Source organism: Oncorhynchus kisutch, unplaced genomic scaffold, assembly GCF_002021735.2.
Source record: "Oncorhynchus kisutch isolate 150728-3 unplaced genomic scaffold, Okis_V2 scaffold3402, whole genome shotgun sequence".
In the NCBI taxonomy this organism is placed as follows: domain Eukaryota; kingdom Metazoa; phylum Chordata; class Actinopteri; order Salmoniformes; family Salmonidae; genus Oncorhynchus; species Oncorhynchus kisutch.
This window is the reverse complement of record NW_022265347.1, coordinates 227,913-248,804: the sequence shown is the minus strand read 5'-3', so window position 1 is coordinate 248,804 and position 20,892 is coordinate 227,913. Positions and strand designations below refer to the sequence as shown.

The 20,892-nt window shown below is 51.0% G+C and overlaps 1 protein-coding gene across 29 annotated transcripts in view; it reads right to left on the bottom strand.

Annotated features, from left to right (window-relative positions):
- LOC109884408 (liprin-alpha-1) overlaps positions 1-20,503 on the bottom strand; it is an 85,022-nt gene extending 64,519 nt beyond the window's left edge. For 19 of the 29 annotated variants that reach the window (XM_031820466.1, XM_031820464.1, XM_031820465.1 and 16 more), the window contains exons 1-2: positions 19,496-20,503; positions 12,481-12,738 (exon numbers count right to left, since the gene is read on the bottom strand). In XM_031820466.1, the coding sequence (XP_031676326.1) occupies positions 12,481-12,738 (258 nt within the window). In that variant the 5' untranslated portion in view covers positions 19,496-20,503. The remainder of the gene's footprint in view (positions 1-12,480; positions 12,739-19,495) is intronic. The other 10 variants (XM_031820485.1, XM_031820488.1, XM_031820480.1 and 7 more) reach the window with 2 other exon arrangements.
- Positions 20,504-20,892: the final 389 nt, after the last annotated feature.

The following is a 20,892-nucleotide window of genomic DNA, read 5'->3' as shown; positions in this document are numbered from 1 at the left end:
TCTCGTCTGTCGGGAGGTGAGTCCTCTACCGCGGGTCGTCTCGTCTGTCGGGAGGTGAGTCCTCTACCGCGGGTCGTCTCGTCTGTCGGGAGGTGAGTCCTCTACCGCGGGTCGTCTCGTCTGTCGGGAGGTGAGTCCTCTACCGCGGGTCGTCTCGTCTGTCGGGAGGTGAGTCCTCTACCGCGGGCCGTCTCGTCTGTCGGGAGGTGAGTCCTCTACCGCGGGTCGTCTCGTCTGTCGGGAGGTGAGTCCTCTACCGCGGGTCGTCTCGTCTGTCGGGAGGTAGGTCCTCTACCGCGGGTCGTCTCGTCTGTCAGGAGGTGAGTCCTCTACCGCGGGTCGTCTCGTCTGTCAGGTGGTGAGCCCTCTACCGAGGGTCATCTCGTCTGTCAGGAGGTGAGTCCTCTACCGAGGGTTCATGATACAGACGGGTGAGTCACATTGGTGGAACTCCCAATTGATAGGGGGCCGGGCCCACATGGTGGGAGATACAGGGGGGAAATGACACAGCACAGCTTCCAGAAAGACCGTTGCTTTCAAACGAGGGATTTGGTGGCAAAAACAGTCAATCTGTATGTACAAACGACACATTAACACATCCAGCCCACAGCGAGAGGTTAAAAAACAAACACTTAGTCAGCATGTCTTTAATAAGCACGTAGAATGGTAGGGAACTGTAAAACAAGTACACATGTAGAATACAATGTAAATGCCAATGGTGTTGATACCAGGCTCCCAACAGCACTCTGAAGCCACGGAGACGTTTAACCCTGAACCACACAACTCCAGGCATCTGCCGGTCAAAAGCCAAAGTACCCCAGACAACGGGCTTCCGGATCGGGGCACTTGAGCACTACACACTGTAAAGACAGAAAGGACCTTGGCTGAATAGTGTGTTGAGCTGGAGCCTGGCCCATGGCATGCAGCATCTCCTGAAACTGTTATTTACTTTGCAGTTACATCTGGTAAGAGACTGCAGAATCTCCTGAAACTGTTATTTACTCTGCTGTTACATCTGGTAAGAGACTGCAGCAACACTGGTCTAACAGAGTCTCTACTCTGCTGTTACATCTGTTAAGAGACTGCAGCAACACTGGTCTAACAGACTCTCTACTCTGCTGTTACATCTGTTAAGAGACTGCAGCAACACTGGTCTAACAGAGTCTCTACTCTGCTGTTACATCTGTTAAGAGACTGCAGCAACACTGGTCTAACAGAGTCTCTACTCTGCTGTTACATCTGTTAAGAGACTGCAGCAACACTGGTCTAACAGAGTCTCTACTCTGCTGTTACATCTGGTAAGAGACTGCAGCAACACTGGTCTGACTCTCTCCTCTAGTGACTGTCTGGAACAAGTCCGCCTTTGTCTCAGTCTCCTGTTCTGTCCCTCTTTCTCCCCCTCTCTCGCTCCTTTGTCTCAGTCTCCTGTTCTGTCCCTCTTTCTCCCCCTCTCTCGCTCCTTTGTCTCAGTCTCCTGTTCTGTCCCTCTTTCTCCCCCTCTCTCGCTCCTTTGTCTCAGTCTCCTGTTCTGTCCCTCTTTCTCCCCCTCTCTCGCTCCTTTGTCTCAGTCTCCTGTTCTGTCCCTCTTTCTCCCCCTCTCTCGCTCCTTTGTCTCAGTCTCCTGTTCTGTCCCTCTCTCGCTCCTTTGTCTCAGTCTCCTGTTCTGTCCCTCTTTCTCCCCCTCTCGCACTCCTTTTCTCACACTCTCTTGGTAAGTCACTGAGTTGTCCCCCTCTCTCTCCCAGTCTGGTTCCTTGGATGTTATTGGTATCCTGGGAGGAAAACATTGGTGGTGAATGTCCCTGTGTGTCCAAAGTCCCCATGCAGGGGCTCTATGTTCATACGCTGTGTCTATTGGTGGAATAGTGGGTCTAAGGTGGACTGGAACTAATTCTACATGCCGTTCCACTGCCCTGTTTGGGGGGGGGGGGGGGGTGATCTATATCAGTGGTTCTAACCTCTCCCCGGGACCCCCAGACATTACATGGAGGGGTGGGTCCCCCGAGGAGAGGTTAGAGAACCAGTGGTCTGGCCCTTTAAGTATTATAGCTACAGTGATGTCTGGGTTAGATGGCTCCACTGCTACAAGGCCTTATGAGGCCACAACACCCTGTACTGTGGTAAGCCACTCTCAGGTTAAGGAGCTTTACATCAGCCAACAGTCTCTCTCTCACACACACACACAAACAATTACTGGAATGAAACAAAGTGCAAACAGAGATGGGGCATAATTCAGAGACGCCTGTCATTTCAGCCCCAGAGAGCCAAGGTTCAGCCCCCAGAGAGCCAAGGTTCAGCCCCCAGAGAGCCAAGGTTCAGCCCCCAGAGAGCCAAGGTTCAGCCCCCAGAGAGCCACGGTTCAGCCCCCAGAGAGCCACGGTTCAGCCCCCAGAGAGCCACGGTTCAGCCCCCAGAGAGCCACGGTTCAGCCCCCAGAGAGCCACGGTTCAGCCCCCAGAGAGCCACGGTTCAGCCCCAGAGAGCCACGGTTCAGCCCCCAGAGAGCCACGGTTCAGCCCCCAGAGAGCCACGGTTCAGCCCCCAGAGAGCCACGGTTCAGCCCCCAGAGAGCCACGGTTCAGCCCCCAGAGAGCCACGGTTCAGCCCCCAGAGAGCCAAGGTTCAGCCCCCAGAGAGCCAAGGTTCAGCCCCCAGAGAGCCAAGGTTCAGAGGAGGGGTCTCATTCCTCTACTACCTCCTCATACTACTCCTTGCCCTACTCCAGTTCCAAACCATGGATTATTTATCTGGAGGGCAAGACCCCACTCTAATTTCCACTGATCAGAGCCCCTCTGATATCAGAGATTAACAGCCCCCAAATCCTTAATCTGGGTTAGGGCAGGGAGGGAGGGCTGCCTCAAGGAGACTACTGCTGCCTCATAGGTCTGTGTTATAGAGGTGCTTCATGGCAGCAGGCAGAAAACAGTGCATTGCAGTAATGTGCAAACGTTGACAGAGAGCCTGTGGACCGAGTCAGGAGCAAACATGCCAGTCTTAGAGAGTCAGAGGGTCCTAAAGGGGACCTGACACAACCTGCCAGACCGGACCACGAGTTGCCAAACCCAGAGTGGGAGGGGACTTGTGTAGGATCCGGTACCAGGACCTGGGTCTCAAAGTCCATGCAGAGAAATAATTCAACATTTCTGTCACAGATGTCCAAAACTTAGACTACACAACCATATACAAAAACCCTCACGTCTTGAACTTTGGGTAGATTGTTTTGTGGGGGTTTCTGTACCCCCCCCCCCCTTCCCTCTCTCTGTTTCTCTGCCCCTCTCAGGGTCCCCTCAATGGATAGAAGGAGGAATGAACCCCTGGCTATGCTCCACCAACTCCATACTCCCACCAGTGAATGAAAAAATAATTAAAAAATAAACTTTCCCTCGTCACATTTTCCATGGAATACAGAGTGAGGATGGATTTATGCACCACAATCAATAGAATACAGTTCGTTCCCTCTCCCCCCTCCCCCTGTCCCCCTGTCTCCCTCCACCTCTCCCCCTCCACCTCTCCCCCCTCCACCTCTCCACCTCTCCCCCCTCCACCTCCCCCTCGGAAACTACAAAAGATGCTAAAACAAGGAACATAACTTTAAAAGGACTTTGAAGAGAGGAAAGGAGAGAGAGAGAGTGAATGTGGGAAGAATAAACAGGCAGAGGCACACGAGGAGAAAAACAGAGATATTTTATAGAAGCCCTCTAAACCAAGACGCCACGGAAACAAATCACATTTGGAGTTGAGTGAGGCAAAAGAGTAGGGGAGGGAAAGAGTAGGGGAGGGAAAGAGTAGGGGAGGGAAGAGAGAGAAGGGAAGAGAGAGAAGGGAAGAGAGGAGGGAAGAGAGACGAGGGAAGAGAGACGAGGGAAGAGAGACGAGGGAAGAGAGACGAGGGAAGAGAGAGGAGGGAAGAGAGAGGAGGGAAGAGAGAGGAGGAAAGAGAGAGGAGGGAAGAGAGAGGAGGGAAGAGAGAGAAGGGAAGAGAGAGAAGGGAAGAGAGAGAAGGGAAGAGAGAGAAGGGAAGAGAGAGAAGGGAAGAGAGAGAAGGGAAGAGAGAGAAGGGAAGAGAGAGAAGGGAAGAGAGAGAAGGGAAGAGAGAGAAGGGAAGAGAGAGGAGGGAAGAGAGAGAAGGGAAGAGAGAGGAGGGAAGAGAGAGAGGGAAGAGAGAGGAGGAAGAGAGAGGAGGGAAGAGAGACGGGAAGAGAGACGGGAAGAGAGACGGGAAGAGAGACGGGAAGAGAGGAGGGAAGAGAGACGAGAAGAGAGGAGGGAAGAGAGACGAGAAGAGAGGAGGGAAGAGAGAGGAGGGAACAGAGAGGAGGGAAAAGAGAGGAGGGAAAAGAGAGGAGGGAAAAGAGAGGAGGGAAGAGAGGAGGGAAGAGACAGAGCTATGAAACACCTCACTGCTCTCTGTTAGTATGGGTATATGAGACTTTACTAAATCTCCATCTTATAATAAGAGCATTACTACAGTCCTCTACTGGCCCCCATCACAAGACCAGTAAGCTCTCCCTGCCGGCCTCTCTCATTCTCTCTCTCTGGCCTTATCACGTGAAGAGGCTCCTGCTTTCCCCACCCACACCAAGCAGCCACTGTGCCGAAATGTCACTCAGACCCCACGCCCTCCACTCAGACCCCACGCTCTTCATCTGGTCTGTCTCTCGCTCTCCATCTTGTCTGTCTGTTACCCTCTAACATTTTCACTTTCCCCCACTTCCCTTCTACTCCTCTCCCCCTTCCTCTCCCTCCCTCCATCCACCCCCTCCTAGAGTGGTAGAACACCATCCAGCAGAGCACCGCTTTTCGTTAACCCCCCCATACTCCCCCCTTCTCCCTTTAAACTTCCATCACCTCCTCCCTTGTGTAGAGCCATAGAAACACCACCAGGCCTGAAGAACAGATTTAATTCACCACACACACACACACACACACACACAGAGAGAGAGCGAGAGAGAGACAGAGCGTGAGAGAGTACAGAGAAAAACAGTTCCCCACTTTAACAAAACCACACTGTGCTTCAAATGGCACTGACCTCAACGACACAATTAGCCCAATTCCACCATATGGGGCATAACATTAGATTAAACCTGCTGGGGCTGAACACAACACCACCCCGGTGTCAACAGTCTAAAACAGAAGGGATCATAAATATATTCATGGCGCTGGTCGTGTGAATGAGTGTGTGTGTGTGTGCACGTGTGAATGAGTGTGTGTGTGCACGTGTGAATGAATGGGCCATCCTGGTCAATTAGGGGGAAAAGAATGGCAGTTGAGAATCAACTGCCCCGACAGTCGGCGCAGTGAACTGCCCCGACAGTCGGCAGTGAACTGCCCCGACAGTCGGCAGTGAACTGCCCCGACAGTCGGCAGTGAACTGCCCCGACAGTCGGCAGTGAACTGCCCCGACAGTCGGCAGTGAACTGCCCCGACAGTCGGCAGTGAACTGCCCCGACAGTCGGCAGTGAACTGCCCCGACAGTCAGCAGTGAACTGTCCCTACAACCCCATCAGTCAGCAGTGAACTGTCCCGTCAGTCAGCAGTGAACTGTCCCGACAACCCCGTCAGTACAGTTTACTACTAACTGACAGGGTTGACAGTGAGGTTCACTACCGACTGAGGGTTGAGGGGCTGTGGATGTATGAGCACGCTGCCCTGGAATGTTGGTACATTCCACAAGAGGGGCAACTCTCTGGGGGAGGGGGAAAGCAGGAGGCGTGAGGGAGAGGTGTTGCCCTATTAGCAAGCAGGCTGATAACTTTCAGGTAAAGCCACTCCCCACCTACCCAGTGCTTCACAAGACCAGACAGAGGAATTTTAACATCGAAATTGAATTAAGAGGAAGACAGAGACAGAGAGAAGGAGAGGGACAGAGAGAAGGAGAGGGACAGAGGGAAGGAGAGGGACAGAGAGAAGGAGAGGGACAGAGAGAAGGAGAGGGACAGAGGGAAGGAGAGGGACAGAGAGAAGGAGAGGGACAGAGGGAAGGAGAGGGACAGAGGGAAGGAGAGGGACAGAGGGAAGGAGAGGGACAGAGAGAAGGAGAGGGACAGAGAGAAGGAGAGGGACAGAGAGAAGGAGAGGGACAGAGAGAAGGAGAGGGACATGGTGTGTAATGGTGCCAAATAAAAGCAATGGGATGACATAGCAGGAGGGAGGGGAGGGGGCAACACATTATTACTATAGGTCCCCCTACAGGTCCCCCTATAGGTCCCCCTCTTACAGTCTGGCTCCATCACCAGTGTCTCTCTACACAGTGCATTGGAGGCACCTGTAATTAGTGCATGTTTGGCCTGTTACCCCAGGTTACCGTGAATTAGCTAGGCTAGTACCCTGGCAATGTCAATCTGAGGGACAAAGAGACTACCAATCAGTCACGTCAGAGGCACCCCCCTTCCTGTTCCAGCTTTATAAGTCAGATATGCAGCCACTGAGTCCAGCCAAACGAAACAGCAACCCCCCCCCTCCAATAGCTAGGTGTGTCCCCCAACAGCCAGGTCCCCCCTCCCCTCCCCTCCAATAGCTAGGTGTCCCGCCCCCAACAGCCAGGTCCCCCCCCCTCCAATAGCTAGGTGTCCCCCCCCAACAGCCAGCCCCCCCCAGTAGCTAGGTGTCCCGCCCCCCCAACAGCCAGCCAGCCCCCCCCCCCCCCCCCCCCCCGTAGCTAGGTGTCCCGCCCCCAACAGCCAGGTCCCCCCCCCCCTCCAATAGCTAGGTGTCCCCCCCCCAACAGCCAGCCCCCCCCCCCCCCCCCCCCCCCCCCCAACAGCATAGTACCAAGCCCTCCCACCAGTCTGACATTCCACAACCTTTACGATGTAATAACATGTCTGAGGTGTTGCCACAGGGCTCCTATAGTGGGGGATTGACAAGAGCAGACCTGTCCTGACGTGGTGTACTGTAGACACCATCACCTAGCAGAATGACAGACTGGTTCCTCTCTCTTCCTGGGCACACACACTGATAAAGGGTTCACCACCATGGTTCCTGTTCACAGCTCTGTGTACTGGGGGCACCCCCACAGACAGAGTTTAATTAGCCCTGGCATCGTAGCATGTTCGCAGGGTACCCGTAGCTCCACGCGGTCCCGAGCGGCAGGGTGACACAGACACGTCCCGAATGGCAGGGTGACACAGACACGTCCCGAACGGCAGGGTGACACAGACACGTCCCGAACGGCAGGGTGACAGAGACACGTCCCGAACGGCAGGGTGACACAGACACGTCCCGAACGGCAGGGTGACACAGACACGTCCCGAACGGCAGGGTGACACAGACACGTCCCGAACGGCAGGGTGACACAGACACGTCCCGAACGGCAGGGTGACACAGACACGTCCCGAACGGCAGGGTGACACAGACACGTCCCGAACGGCAGGGTGACACAGACACGTCCCGAACGGCAGGGTGACACAGACACGTCCCGAACGGCAGGGTGACACAGACACGTCCCGAACGGCAGGGTGACACAGACACGTCCCGAACGGCAGGGTGACACAGACACGTCCCGAACGGCAGGGTGACACAGACACGTCCCGAACGGCAGGGTGACACAGACACGTCCCGAACGGCAGGGTGACACAGACACGTCCCGAACGGCAGGGTGACACAGACACGTCCCGAACGGCAGGGTGACAGACACGTCCCGAACGGCAGGGTGACACAGACACGTCCCGAACGGCAGGGTGACACAGACACGTCCCGAACGGCAGGGTGACACAGACACGTCCCGAACGGCAGGGTGACACAGACACGTCCCGAACGGCAGGGTGACACAGACACGTCCCGAACGGCAGGGTGACACAGACACGTCCCGAACGGCAGGGTGACACAGACACGTCCCGAACGGCAGGGTGACACAGACACGTCCCGAACGGCAGGGTGACACAGACACGTCCCGAACGGCAGGGTGACACAGACACGTCCCGAACGGCAGGGTGACACAGACACGTCCCGAACGGCAGGGTGACACAGACACGTCCCGAACGGCAGGGTGACACAGACACGTCCCGAACGGCAGGGTGACACAGACACGTCCCGAACGGCAGGGTGACAGAGACACGTCCCGAACGGCAGGGTGACAGAGACACGTCCCGAACGGCAGGGTGACAGAGACACGTCCCGAACGGCAGGGTGACAGAGACACGTCCCGAACGGCAGGGTGACAGAGACACGTCCCAAACGGCAGGGTGACAGAGACACGTCCCAAACGGCAGGGTGACAGAGACACGTCCCAAACGGCAGGGTGACAGAGACACGTCCCAAACGGCAGGGTGACAGAGACACGTCCCAAACGGCAGGGTGACAGAGACACGTCCCAAACGGCAGGGTGACAGAGACACGTCCCGAACAGCAGGGTGACAGACACGTCCCGAACAGCAGGGTGACAGACACGTCCTGAGCGGCAGGGTTAGGTCCCGGAGCTACAGCCGGGACTGGAAGTTAATAACTGGTGAGTGGTAGCAGTGCAGAACCCAATAAAGTTGAAAATCCTGAGTAGAGATGGATTCCATTTCTAGAGCAGAAAAAAAGTGAAGAACACATCTAGGAATTCATTTCCATCAGCAATAGAACTGCTTCTCTTCAGAGTTCTGCATTCTGACGACCACTCAAGGCATCAGTCCATTTCTGCCCCGAACAAATGGTTAAAACTCTGGCTTCCTCTCTGGTGCACCAGATGTGAGAAGGGTCAACAGGAAAGCGAGGCGTGTGTTCCCAAGGACAGTGTTACACCGTGTGAGGTCAGCGACCGCTCCAAAGAAAAGAAGAGAAGCTAAACGGAATGAGGAAGAAGGTATAAAACTGGGCAGGGTACAGGAAACCAAGAGCTTTTAATGGGATTCTCATCCTATTGTCCAGCTATGGAGAATACAACTAGAACTCTTCCCCTCCTCTGGATAACACTAGTGAGATAACAGTTTAATTTAATTAAACTCTAAGTATCTGATGTGCTTTTGTATTAGTGTCGGCCATCGTCTGGCGAGCCCAGAACAGCTGGTTTAATTGAACTCCAGGTCCTTGTGCATTATTAACAGAGGACACCCAATCCCCCAGGGCCTGGTTCACAACGTAAAACCACCCAATCCCCCCAGGGCCTGGTTCACAATGTAAAACCACCCAATCCCCCAGGACCTGGTTCACAACGTAAAACCGCCCAATCTCCCCCAGGGCCTGGTTCACAACGTAAAACCGCCCAATCCCCCCCAGGGCCTGGTTCACAACGTAAAACCGCCCAATCCCCCCAGGGCCTGGTTCACAACGTAAAACCACCCAATCCCCCCAGGGCCTGGTTCACAACGTAAAACCACCCAATCCCCCCAGGGCCTGGTTCACAACGTAAAACCACCCAATCCCCCCCAGGGCCTGGTTCACAACGTAAAACCACCCAATCCTCCAGGGCCTGGTTCACAACGTAAAACCACCCAATCCTCCAGGGCCTGGTTCACAACGTAAAACCACCCAATCCTCCAGGGCCTGGTTCACAACGTAAAACCACCCAATCCTCCAGGGCCTGGTTCACAACGTAAAACCACCCAATCTCCTCAGGGCCTGTTTCACAACGTAAAACCACCCAATCCCACCCAGGGCCTGGTTCACAACGTAAAACCACCCAATCCCCCCCAGGGCCTGGTTCACAACGTAAAACCACCCAATCCTCCAGGGCCTGGTTCACAACGTAAAACCACCCAATCCCCCCCAGGGCCTGGTTCACAACGTAAAACCACCCAATCCCCCCCAGGGCCTGGTTCACAACGTAAAACCATGAGGATGTGCCTTGTGAGAGGGACTGAAACCCGAGCCTCCATCATACACACATACAGAGAGACAGACCGACCAGACGGGTGCAAGGCTTAATCGAGAGAGAGAGAACCTTTTCTTCATTACAGTAGAAAGAGAAATGCAGGACTCTACCACCTCGTGCTACAAACTAACTAACTAATACTAACCAACAGCTGAAGACACGGTCAGTCTGAATAAAGACCAATCAAAGTCCACAACCAAAGCCAGAACAAAGGTCACTTCAGGGAAGGAATTTCATTAGACAAAATGTATTCACCAGCCAAACCACAGACGTTCCTGAATTTACCTCAGAGACACAGTATACAAAACTAAGTTCTTCTCTGGTTGAGGTGCTTCCTGCTCATGACCCAGTTCAGATATGAACACGTTAGAATTACATAAAGCCACACCGAAGTTCTGTTTCCCTCCATGGCAGAAACGTTGGCGATTACATGCATGTCACAGTCCGTAGGACTACTTCCTGTAGGAACACAATTTTATTTACCTTTATCTAACTAGGCAAGTCAGTTAAGAACAAATTCTTATTTTCAATGACGGCCTAGGAACAGTGGGTTAACTGCCTGTTCAGGGGCAGAACGACAGATTTGTACCTTGTCAGCTCGGGGATCTGAACTTGCAACGGTTACTAGTCCAACGCTCTAACCACTAGGCTACCCTGCCGCCCCATTACATGAGTCTCAATGCCATTACATGAGTCTCAATGCCATTACATGAGTCTCAATGCCATTACATGTCTCATCTCATCAGAAACCTCTCCAGCACTACTTTATTGGACCAGTCAGACAGGCCTAGCAGTGTGTGTGTGTGTGTGTGTGTGTGTGTGTGTGTGTGTGTGATCCGTGAGGTCAGCAGTGGCCCGTTACAGAGGAAAGAGGAGGATCAAGCCCATCATACATATTCTAGCACCGCGTGACAACGGCAGTTCATCTGACGGACGGACAAGTGCTTTGTGTAACCTTGGAGAGCGTCCAGAACGACAACAGAAGGTTAAAACTCAGGCGTTTTACACTGGCTGGTTGAGGGACTACAGTAATGGGAGGGGGAGACTTACCACCAACCCCCCCCCCCTTAACCAGAGTCCCTGTGGAGTCTCAATCACTAAGGCCATCTGCTGAGGGAAGAGGCTGCACTAGGGCCTTTCATCCCGTAGCTAAACACACTCAACAAAATGCAGCTAGTGTGGACTTATACAGTAGCATCCCTCTCCGCTTGTGGGAACAAACTCTACTCTCTCTCTACCCCAGTAGTCTAGAATTAAATGGTATATTTAAGCAATAAGGCCAGGGTGGGGTGGGGTGGGGGCATATTTAAGCAATAAGGCCAGGGGGGGGGGGGGGGGGTATATTTAAGCAATAAGGCCAGGGTGGGGGGGGGGGGTATATTTAAGCAATAAGGCCAGGGTGGGGGGGGGGGTATATTTAAGCAATAAGGCCAGGGTGGGGGGGGGGGTATATTTAAGCAATAAGGCCAGGGTGGGGGGGGGTATATTTAAGCAATAAGGCCAGGGTGGGTGGGTGGGGGGGTATATTTAAGCAATAAGGCCAGGGTGGGGGGGGGGGGGGGTATATTTAAGCAATAAGGCCAGGGTGGGTGGGGGGGGGGGGTATATTTAAGCAATAAGGCCGGGGGGGGGGGGGGGGGTATATTTAAGCAATAAGGCCAGGGTGGGGGGGTATATTTAAGCAATAAGGCCAGGGTGGGGGGGTATATTTAAGCAATAAGGCCAGGGTGGGGGGGGGGGTATATTTAAGCAATAAGGCCAGGGTGGGTGGGGGGGGGGTATATTTAAGCATTAAGGCCAGGGTGGGTGGGGGGGGGGGTATATTTAAGCATTAAGGCCAGGGTGGGTGGGGGGGGGGGTATATTTAAGCAATAAGGCCGGGGGGGGGGGGGGGGGGGTATATTTAAGCAATAAGGCCAGGGTGGGGGGGGGGGGGGGGTATATTTAAGCAATAAGGCCAGGGTGGGGGTATATTTAAGCAATAAGGCCAGGGTGGGGGTATATTTAAGCAATAAGGCCAGGGTGGGTGGGGGGGGGGGGGGGTATATTTAAGCAATAAGGCCAGGGTGGGGGGGGGGGGGGGGGGGGTGGTATATTTAAGCAATAAGGCCAGGGTGGGGGGGTATATTTAAGCAATAAGGCCAGGGTGGGGGGGTATATTTAAGCAATAAGGCCAGGGTGGGGTGGGGGGGGGGGTATATTTAAGCAATAAGGCCAGGGTGGGGGGGTATATTTAAGCAATAAGGCCAGGGTGGGGGGGTATATTTAAGCAATAAGGCCAGGGTGGGGGGGTATATTTAAGCAATAAGGCCAGGGTGGGGGGGTATATTTAAGCAATAAGGCCAGGGTGGGGTGGGGGGGGGGGTATATTTAAGCAATAAGGCCAGGGTGGGGGGGGGGTATACTGGCCATATATCACAAACCTCTGAATTAGAAACTGCTTACCAACTTAATTAGAGCAATAAAAAGGAATGTTGTCATATGGTCTGATTTACCACAGCTGTCAGCCAATCAGCATTCAGGGCTAGGACCACCCAGTTTGTAACAGGCCTTATGTGATTTCACCATATATCAAAAATAACAAATAAAAACACAGAGCAGTGTAAACCGAAAACATGTGTCCCGTACAGTAGCATCAGCAGCCTCACTATCTACACCAGCAGCACCAGCTGCAGGTCTCTTACCTGGGGCAGGGCGGTGTTAAGCTGCCTCTGCAGCGAGTCCCTCTCGTGGCTGACCTCGTGCAGCTTGCCCTGGGTCAGGCCTAGGTTCTCCTGGGTCTCCCTCAGCGTGTCCAGTAGCCGGTCGCGTTCCTCCAGCATGGAAACCATCAGAGATTCAAAGTGCCCCTCCGAGTCCGAATGAAGAGGCGAGCCAGACCCCCGCCGGCCACCCGAAGGCCCCTCCGACTCGCTGATGGTGGGCATCACCTCGCACATCATCTAGGATAGGAGGAGAGAGAAAAGGGAGAGAGGAATGGGAGACAGGGAGGAGAGGGGTGGAGAGAGAAAAGGGGGAGAGAAAATGTCAGAGAAAGAAGTCGCCAACACATACAAGGACAACGCCTCGGAGCTCAACAGCGTCTTGATCTTTACATCAGAGTTGAATGACTTATCACACATCAGGATCAATGACAACTTCACTAAGCGGCGCTTACTTACGAACACGGAAACATGGAACCGCAAGGTGATCATGAACATACAACATTGTATTTTCTTCATGTTTGACTCTGAGGAAATCATTCAGTTCATTCACAACCGAGAGCACAGAAAGATAGCCAGGGAGGGCTGGACACAACAACCTGCCAGCACTGCCACGATGGGCCGCGACACACTGGGCCGCGAGACACTGGGCCCCGAGACACTGGGCCCCGAGACACTGGGCCGCGAGACACTGGGCCGCGAGACACTGGGCCGCGAGACACTGGGCCGCGAGACACTGGGCCGCGAGACACTGGGCCGCGAGACACTGGGCCGCGAGACACTGGGCCGCGAGACACTGGGCCTCACACTTGTGTTAAGTTACAAGTGCTGACATTTGTGTGTGGTGCCATCTCTGATGTTCTGTGTGACAGAGTGCTTGCAGAGATTCTATGAAGTTTGTTTCTAACACACTCAAAATACACACGTACACAGCCCATCAACAGAAACACCCGGCCCATCAACAGAAACACCCGGCCCATCAACAGAAACACCCGGCCCATCAACAGAAACACCCGGCCCATCAACAGAAATGGCTAGCGAACAAGATAAAGATCCCGCGCAGCGTGACAACAGTACTCTCACTATCTCACCATCTGCACTCAATAAATCAGCACCTTGAGCCAAGCTGTTGTCTGAAGGGTAGTGGCAGGCACGCATGGAGAGAACATTCATTTGCAGTGAGAAAACAGAACACAGTGGGGAAGGCCTCCACACACAATCAGGCCGTATATATTGCACTAACTGGTTACTGCAATGTTGCTGATTTATGATTTAATAAACCAAAACTACTTGGTAGGTCTGCTGTAAACCACTGTATTAAACAAGAGGAGAGCCCAGTCAAAGCACTCTTTTCTGCAACCGGTTTGTTAAGTACAACTCCATTAATATAATAATGCATCTAATTATAATGATAATAATTCATGCCATTTAACAGATGCCCTTATCCAAAGCAACTGAAAGTCATGCTAAGCGGGAATCAAACTCACTATCCTGGCGTTTGCAAGTGCCATTTTCTAACGACTGAGAAATGTCCTTCTTCGTCACGGCCCTGGTCCGCAGAGAGAAATGGCTTTGTCATTAAATAAAATGCTGTTGGTCACATCCACATAGTTAGCAGATGTTATTGAGGCTGTAGAGAAATGCTTGTCTTCCTAACTCCAATAGTGTAGTATCTAACAATTCACAACAATACACACAAACCTAAAAAAGTAGAAGAATGGAATTAATAAATAAATCAAATAAATAAATATATATATTGTTCAAATAAATAAAGGGAACACTAAAATAACATCCTAGATCTGAATGAATGAAATATTTTTATTAAATACTTTTTTCTTTACATAGTTGAATGTACTGACAACAAAATCACACAAAAATTATCAATGGAAATCAAATTTATCAACCCATGGAGGTCTGGATTTGGAATCACACTCAAAATTAAAGTGGAAAACCACACTACAGGCTGATCCAACTTTGATGTAATGTCCTTAAAACAAGTCAAAATTAGGCTCAGTAGTGTGTGTGGCCTCCACGTGCCTGTATGACCTCCCTACAACACCTGGGCATGCTCCTGATGTGGTAGTGGATGGTGCCCAGAGGGATCTCCTCCCAGACCTGGACTAAAGCATCCGCCAACTCTGTGGTGCAGACTGTCCAGGAGTCTGGTGGATGGAGCGAGACATGATGTCCCAGATGTGCTCAATTGGATTCAGGTCTGGGGAACGGGCGGGCCAGTCCATAGCATCAATGCCTTCCTCTTGCAGGAACTGCTGACACACTCCAGCCACATGAGGTCTAGCATTGTCTTGCATTAGGAGGAACCCAGGGCCAACTCAGGTCTGGGGAACGGGCGGGCCAGTCCATAGCATCAATGCCTTCCTCTTGCAGGAACTGCTGACACACTCCAGCCACATGAGGTCTAGCATTGTCTTGCATTAGGAGGAACCCAGGGCCAACCGCACCAGCATATGGTCTCACTCGGGGTCTGAGGATCTCATCTCGGTACCTAATGGCAGTCAGGCTACCTCTGGCGAGCACATGGAGGGCTGTACGGCCCCCCAAAGAAATGCCACCCCACACCATGACTGACCCACCACCAAACCGGTCATGCTGGAGGATGTTGCAGGCAGCAGAACGTTCTCCAGGCGTCGCCAGACTCTGTCACGTCTGTCACATGTGCTCAGTGTGAACCTGCTTTCATCTGTGAAGAGCACAGGGCGCCAGTGGTGAATTTGCCAAACTTGGTGTTCTCTGGCAAATGCCAAACATCCTGCACGGTGTTGGGCTGTAAGCACAACCCCCACCTGTGGACGTCGGGCCCTCGTACCACCCTCATGGAGTCTGTTTCTGACCGTTTCAGCAGACACATGCACATTTGTGGCCTGCTGGAGGTAATTTTGCAGGGCTCTGGCAGTGCACCTCCTTGCACAAAGGCGGAGGTAGCGGTCCTGCTGCTGGGTTGTTGCCCTCCTACGGCCTCCTCCACGTCTCCTGATGTTCTGGCCTGTCTCCTGGTCGCGCCTCCATGCTCTGGACACTACGCTGACAGACATAGCAAACCTTCTTGCCACAGCTCGCATTGATGTGCCATCCTGGATGAGCTGCACTACCTGGGCTACTTGTGTGGGTTGTAGACTCCGTCTCATGCTACCACTAGAGTGAAAGCACCGCCAGCATTCAAAAGTGACCAAAACATCAGCCAGGAAGCATAGGAACTGAGAAGTGGTCTGTGGTCACCACCTGCAGAACCACTCCTTTATTGGGGGTGTCTTGCTAATTGCCTATAATTTCCCCGTGTTGTCTATTCCATTTGCACAACAGCATGTGAAATTTATTGTCAATCAGTGTTGCTTCCTAAGTGGACAGTTTGATTTCACAGAAGTGTGATTGACTTGGAGTTACATTGTGTTGTTTAAGTGTTCCCTTTATTTTTTTGAGCAGTGTGTATATATATATATATCAGTATGACCCTGGTCTGCAGAGAGTCAGTATACATCTCATACACTAATAGTTGTATTAGTTCCCATCCTGACAGACACCTCGTTAAGTTCGCTGATGACACTGCCTGTTGCATGATGATGAGGAACGTCCGAAATGACTTTAAAGAGTGGTGTGACCAATCACACTTGGTCCTCCATACCAACAAGACCAAAGAGATGTGCCTAGACGTCAGGAAGAGAACACCACCTACCTCTGCAACATCTATCAGAGGTCAGAACATAGAGATTGTAGAGGAATACACATACCTGGGTGTCCTCTTGGCCAATAAGCTTCAGTGGAGTAAATGTACAAGACCTGATCGACAGACTGACTTTTCTCAAAAGCTGGGATCTTTTAATGTTAATTGTACTATACTGACTCTGTTTTACAAATCTTTCAGTGAGAGTATTTTAACTTTTTGTATTGTTTGTTGTTTTGGCAATGCCACTGTCAGCCAGACAAATGTGCTGAGAAGGATTATCACCACAGCAAGCAAGGTCAGGGCCCTCCCCAAGGTACTTGGAGTCAAACAGACAGGCCTGGATGAGATCTTTAAGATCAGGTCCCCCTGCAAGGCTCACAAAATCATTTTAGACCCAAGCCACCCCCTGTACCTGGACTTTGAACTACTCCCCTCTGGGCGCAGGTATAGGGCACCCCGAAACAAGAAAAACACAACTAGACAATCATTTGTGCCAGGTGTGATATCCCCCCCCCTAAATAGCTTGGGCTAATGTTCCTATTAACCCAGGAAGGCCAGCAGGCTAATGTTCCTATTGACTCAGTAAGGCCAGCAGGCTAATGTTCCTCTTGACCCAGTAAGGCCAGCAGGCTAATGTTCCTACTGGCCCAGTAAGGCCAGCAGGCTAATGTTCCTACTGGCCCAGTAAGGCCAGCAGGCTAATGTTCCTATTGACCCAGTAAGGCCAGCAGGCTAATGTTCCTATAGACCCAGTAAGGCCAGCAGGCTAATGTTCCTATAGACCCAGTAAGGCCCGCAGGCTAATGTTCCTATTGACTCAGTAAGGCCAGCAGGCTAATGTTCCTATTGGCCCAGTAAGGCCAGCAGGCTAATGTTCCTATTGGCCCAGTAAGGCCAGCAGGCTAATGTTCCTATTGACCCAGTAAGGCCAGCAGGCTAATGTTCCTATTGGCCCAGTAAGGCCAGCAGGCTAATGTTCCTATAGACCCAGTAAGGCCAGCAGGCTAATGTTCCTATTGGCCCAGTAAGGCCAGCAGGCTAATGTTCCTATTGACCCAGTAAGGCCAGCAGGCTAATGTTGCTATTGACCCAGTAAGGCCAGCAGGCTAATGTTCCTATTGGCCCAGTAAGGCCAGCAGGCTAATGTTCCTATTGGCCCAATAAGGCCAGCAAGGTAATTGTTCCTATTGACTCAGTAAGGCCAGCAGGCTAATGTTCCTATAGACCCAGTAAGGCCAGCAGGCTAATGTTCCTCTAGACCCAGTAAGGCCAGCAGGCTAATGTTCCTATCCACCCAGTAAGGCCAGCAGGCTCGTCTCTTCTTATTGGTATGTATCTGTTATGAAAGTTGTACTGTCAATTTGTTTAGCTATTTAAACACCATTTTAAACATGTACTTGACACTGAAACAACATTTCCCCATGGCTACAAAAAAGTCAGTAAAGTAAAGAATAGTGGCTTCTTCATCATGACCCTGGTCCACAGAGAGTCAGTAGACTGAGTAATGGATTCTACACAATGGCCCTGGTCTGCAGAGAGTTAGTATACTGAGACTTCATCATGACCCTGGTCCACAGAGAGTCAGTAGACTGAGTAATGACTTCTTCACAATGGCCCTGGTCTGCAGAGAGTTAGTAGACTGAGTAATGACTTCTTCATCATGACCCTGGTCCGCAGAGAGTCAGTATACTGAGTAATGACTTCTTCATCATGACCCTGGTCCGCAGAGTCAGTATACTGAGACTTCATCATGACCCTGGTCCGCAGAGAGTCAGTATACTGAGACTTCATCATGACCCTGGTCTGCAGAGAGTCTGAATACGCTGCTATGTTATAAGGAGGGGGTCCTTTATGCTTTCCAAGGGCCAATTCCTAACGGGAGATTTGTGCTTGAGGTTTGCACCAAAGCCTGTGGTGCATCAGATGATGAAGCCAGACCACTACTCAGCCCTTCCATTGACCAGACACTAAGAAACCCAATATACACAAACATATGTAGACCTAGCCTATACTCACAATCACTCTGGATGTGTGTGTGTACAGTAATATGGTTTTCCATTGTAAATGGGCAGGCATAAGATGTTGGGGATGCAGGACTGACTGAGTGGTTGACTCCATCCACTGGCTCCACAACAGGGGGCTCAACACTGGCGATTAGGCCCTGCAGACGGGCCTCCAGGCGGGAAAGCCCAGAATCATGTGAGCTACATTTTTTTTTTTAAACAAACGGAACTGCAGCTAATGAATTGGAACGAAGTGCATTTTTTACTGGGTGGCCGGGGAGGACTGGGGCTTTCCTTTCTTCTTCTTCCACGGCCTTCAACGCCAAAGGCACTTGCTTTCAGAAGCAACTGTGTTCAGTTCAGGGACCTGAGCAGTGGCACTGTACCTTAGGAGCTTGTTTACAAAGCAGGCCCGTCATTGAGCCAAAACCATCCAAATCCCCCACATATCCGAGGTGAGAAATATTCTGATTGGCTGCTGCCAAATATAACCTAATTTTCACGTAGGCAAATGGACAGCAGCTCTCCAGTAACAAGGTCAAACCAACAAAACAATGGAGTTTGAGGGGGAGGGGGGCCCTACTGAAGAGCACGAGACAGAATGACAGATGGTAGCAATACTCTGTAGTGTAACAACCTCAATGTACAAAAACAACAAGTCCATCATGTCAGTAGGCTTCAAAGTATGGCAGTTCAGTTGTAGACATCTCAATGCAGTGAGTTGGGAGGAGGAGGGGTACACCTACATCACCAAGTAGCGTTTACATAAGGCTTTAGTCCCTATGCACATCCATTGAACAAAACGTACACAGCGTTCATACTGGACGGGCTACTAACATACCAGCGTAAACAAGGCTGCTACAGGTAGGCTGAAGTCCGAAGAGAGAGAGACAAGAGGGTCAAAGTCCGGTAACATTAATGTGTAAACCATAACAGCAAGGTCACGGGGAAAGCGTAACGCTAATACTTTCGGTCTGGAATGTGACTGTTTTTGATAAACAAACTAGCTGCCAAGGCGCGTTGTGTTGGTACTCTAGGTCTAGTGTATAACAGTCCTAAACTCTTTCAAACTCAAGGCAGGAGACATAAAATGAGTACGGACACCTAGCTAACTAGATCAATCAATTGGCAGTTATCGAAAAGGTTGAGGTATTTAAGTTAAATAAGTTAAGTTACTGCCAAATGCACTCCTTTCTAGAGCTGTGAACCAAATGGACATAACATGACATCTGCCTGGTAGAAAGTTAGTAAAGCTGGTACAATAAACAGATTATACATGAATGCATATAGATCAATGGTTAGCTAACGTTACCTTTGCAGAGTAGACGAAATTCCTTTGTGGATGTCCACTTTTCTATTTATGTTGCCGAGCTTTCTTCAACTTAACTTCTAGCCAGTTCGTTCAACTAATACAACGGTACAATTGTATGAATAATCCAAGCCATTCAAAACATTAAATCCAATGAAATGTTGAAAACCATCCAGACTGAAAGGTCCCCGACGGCGAACAAGTTAACTCCAAAAGGCCGCACCGCCAGACCCACATCAGAGGGCAACAACTCTAGCTAGCTATTTCGCTAACGGTAGTGACTTCTGCATTGCACAAAGATAAGTGAGTCAAACTGATTATTAGTGTTTGCACATATAATATACAGACACACAATTATTAACTCATCCTAACATTTTCTATACTTTGTTCAAGGGAAGGAAAAAAAAGTGTAGTTAGGCAACACTCCTTACAAGGAACAAAAGTGGAAACAGATGTAGCTAGATAGCTAGCCACCGTTAGCAATCAAATGTCCAGAGCTAGCTCGGCACTACAGCCGGTTACGATAGCTCATTGGACTGCAACTAAAAAGTGTAATGTTACTGTCCAAGACAATACCAGGCAAAGCATATATATATATATAAAAAAGTGTTTATAATCCAACTTCAAGGGTCAAATGAAAGAAAAAAAATGAAGACGAAGTCAGAAGAAAACTAAAATATCTAAAAACCCATTTTCTCTGGTGTATTTTGCCAGCTAACGTTAGCTTAGCTTCCCGTCGACGAGCCGCGTCACCACATCACAGGCTGGCAAAAAAGAAAACTAGGAGATCGCGTAAACTTTAAACTCCTTGGATTGAGCTCGAAACGCACTTGATAAATATGTATCCACGGCCAATTTGTCCATGGGTTACCAACGTATCAAATAAACCAGGTTTCCGTCCGAATGCAAGCTTTTAATCCAGTTTTCTTTGGTAGTCCAGCTCGACAGGAGCCGTCCCTCTCCCGGTCGGCTCAGGAGTCACTTCTTGTTGTCTATCGTTTCCTGCTCTCCTGTGCGTCAATACGTTGGAACGGTGGAAAGCACGTCGGTACGTCGCAGGCTACCGTCGGTGACCAATGTTGCCGCTCATTCAGTCTGACGTTAGATTTACAGTATATTATCTTTGAGTGTGTTTTAGGTCATTGTGATTAGCCTATGTGTGGTGAACAATCACACACACACACACACACACACACACACACACACACACACACACACACACACACACACACACACACACACACACACACACACACACACACACACACACACACACACACACACACACAGCACTCCAGAGACACTCCACATGGTGTCTTTATTAAAGTAATTATGCCCTCCATGTACACTATGAGACAGATATTGCCAATTTCAAAGTGAACAATTTAAATGTTTATTAT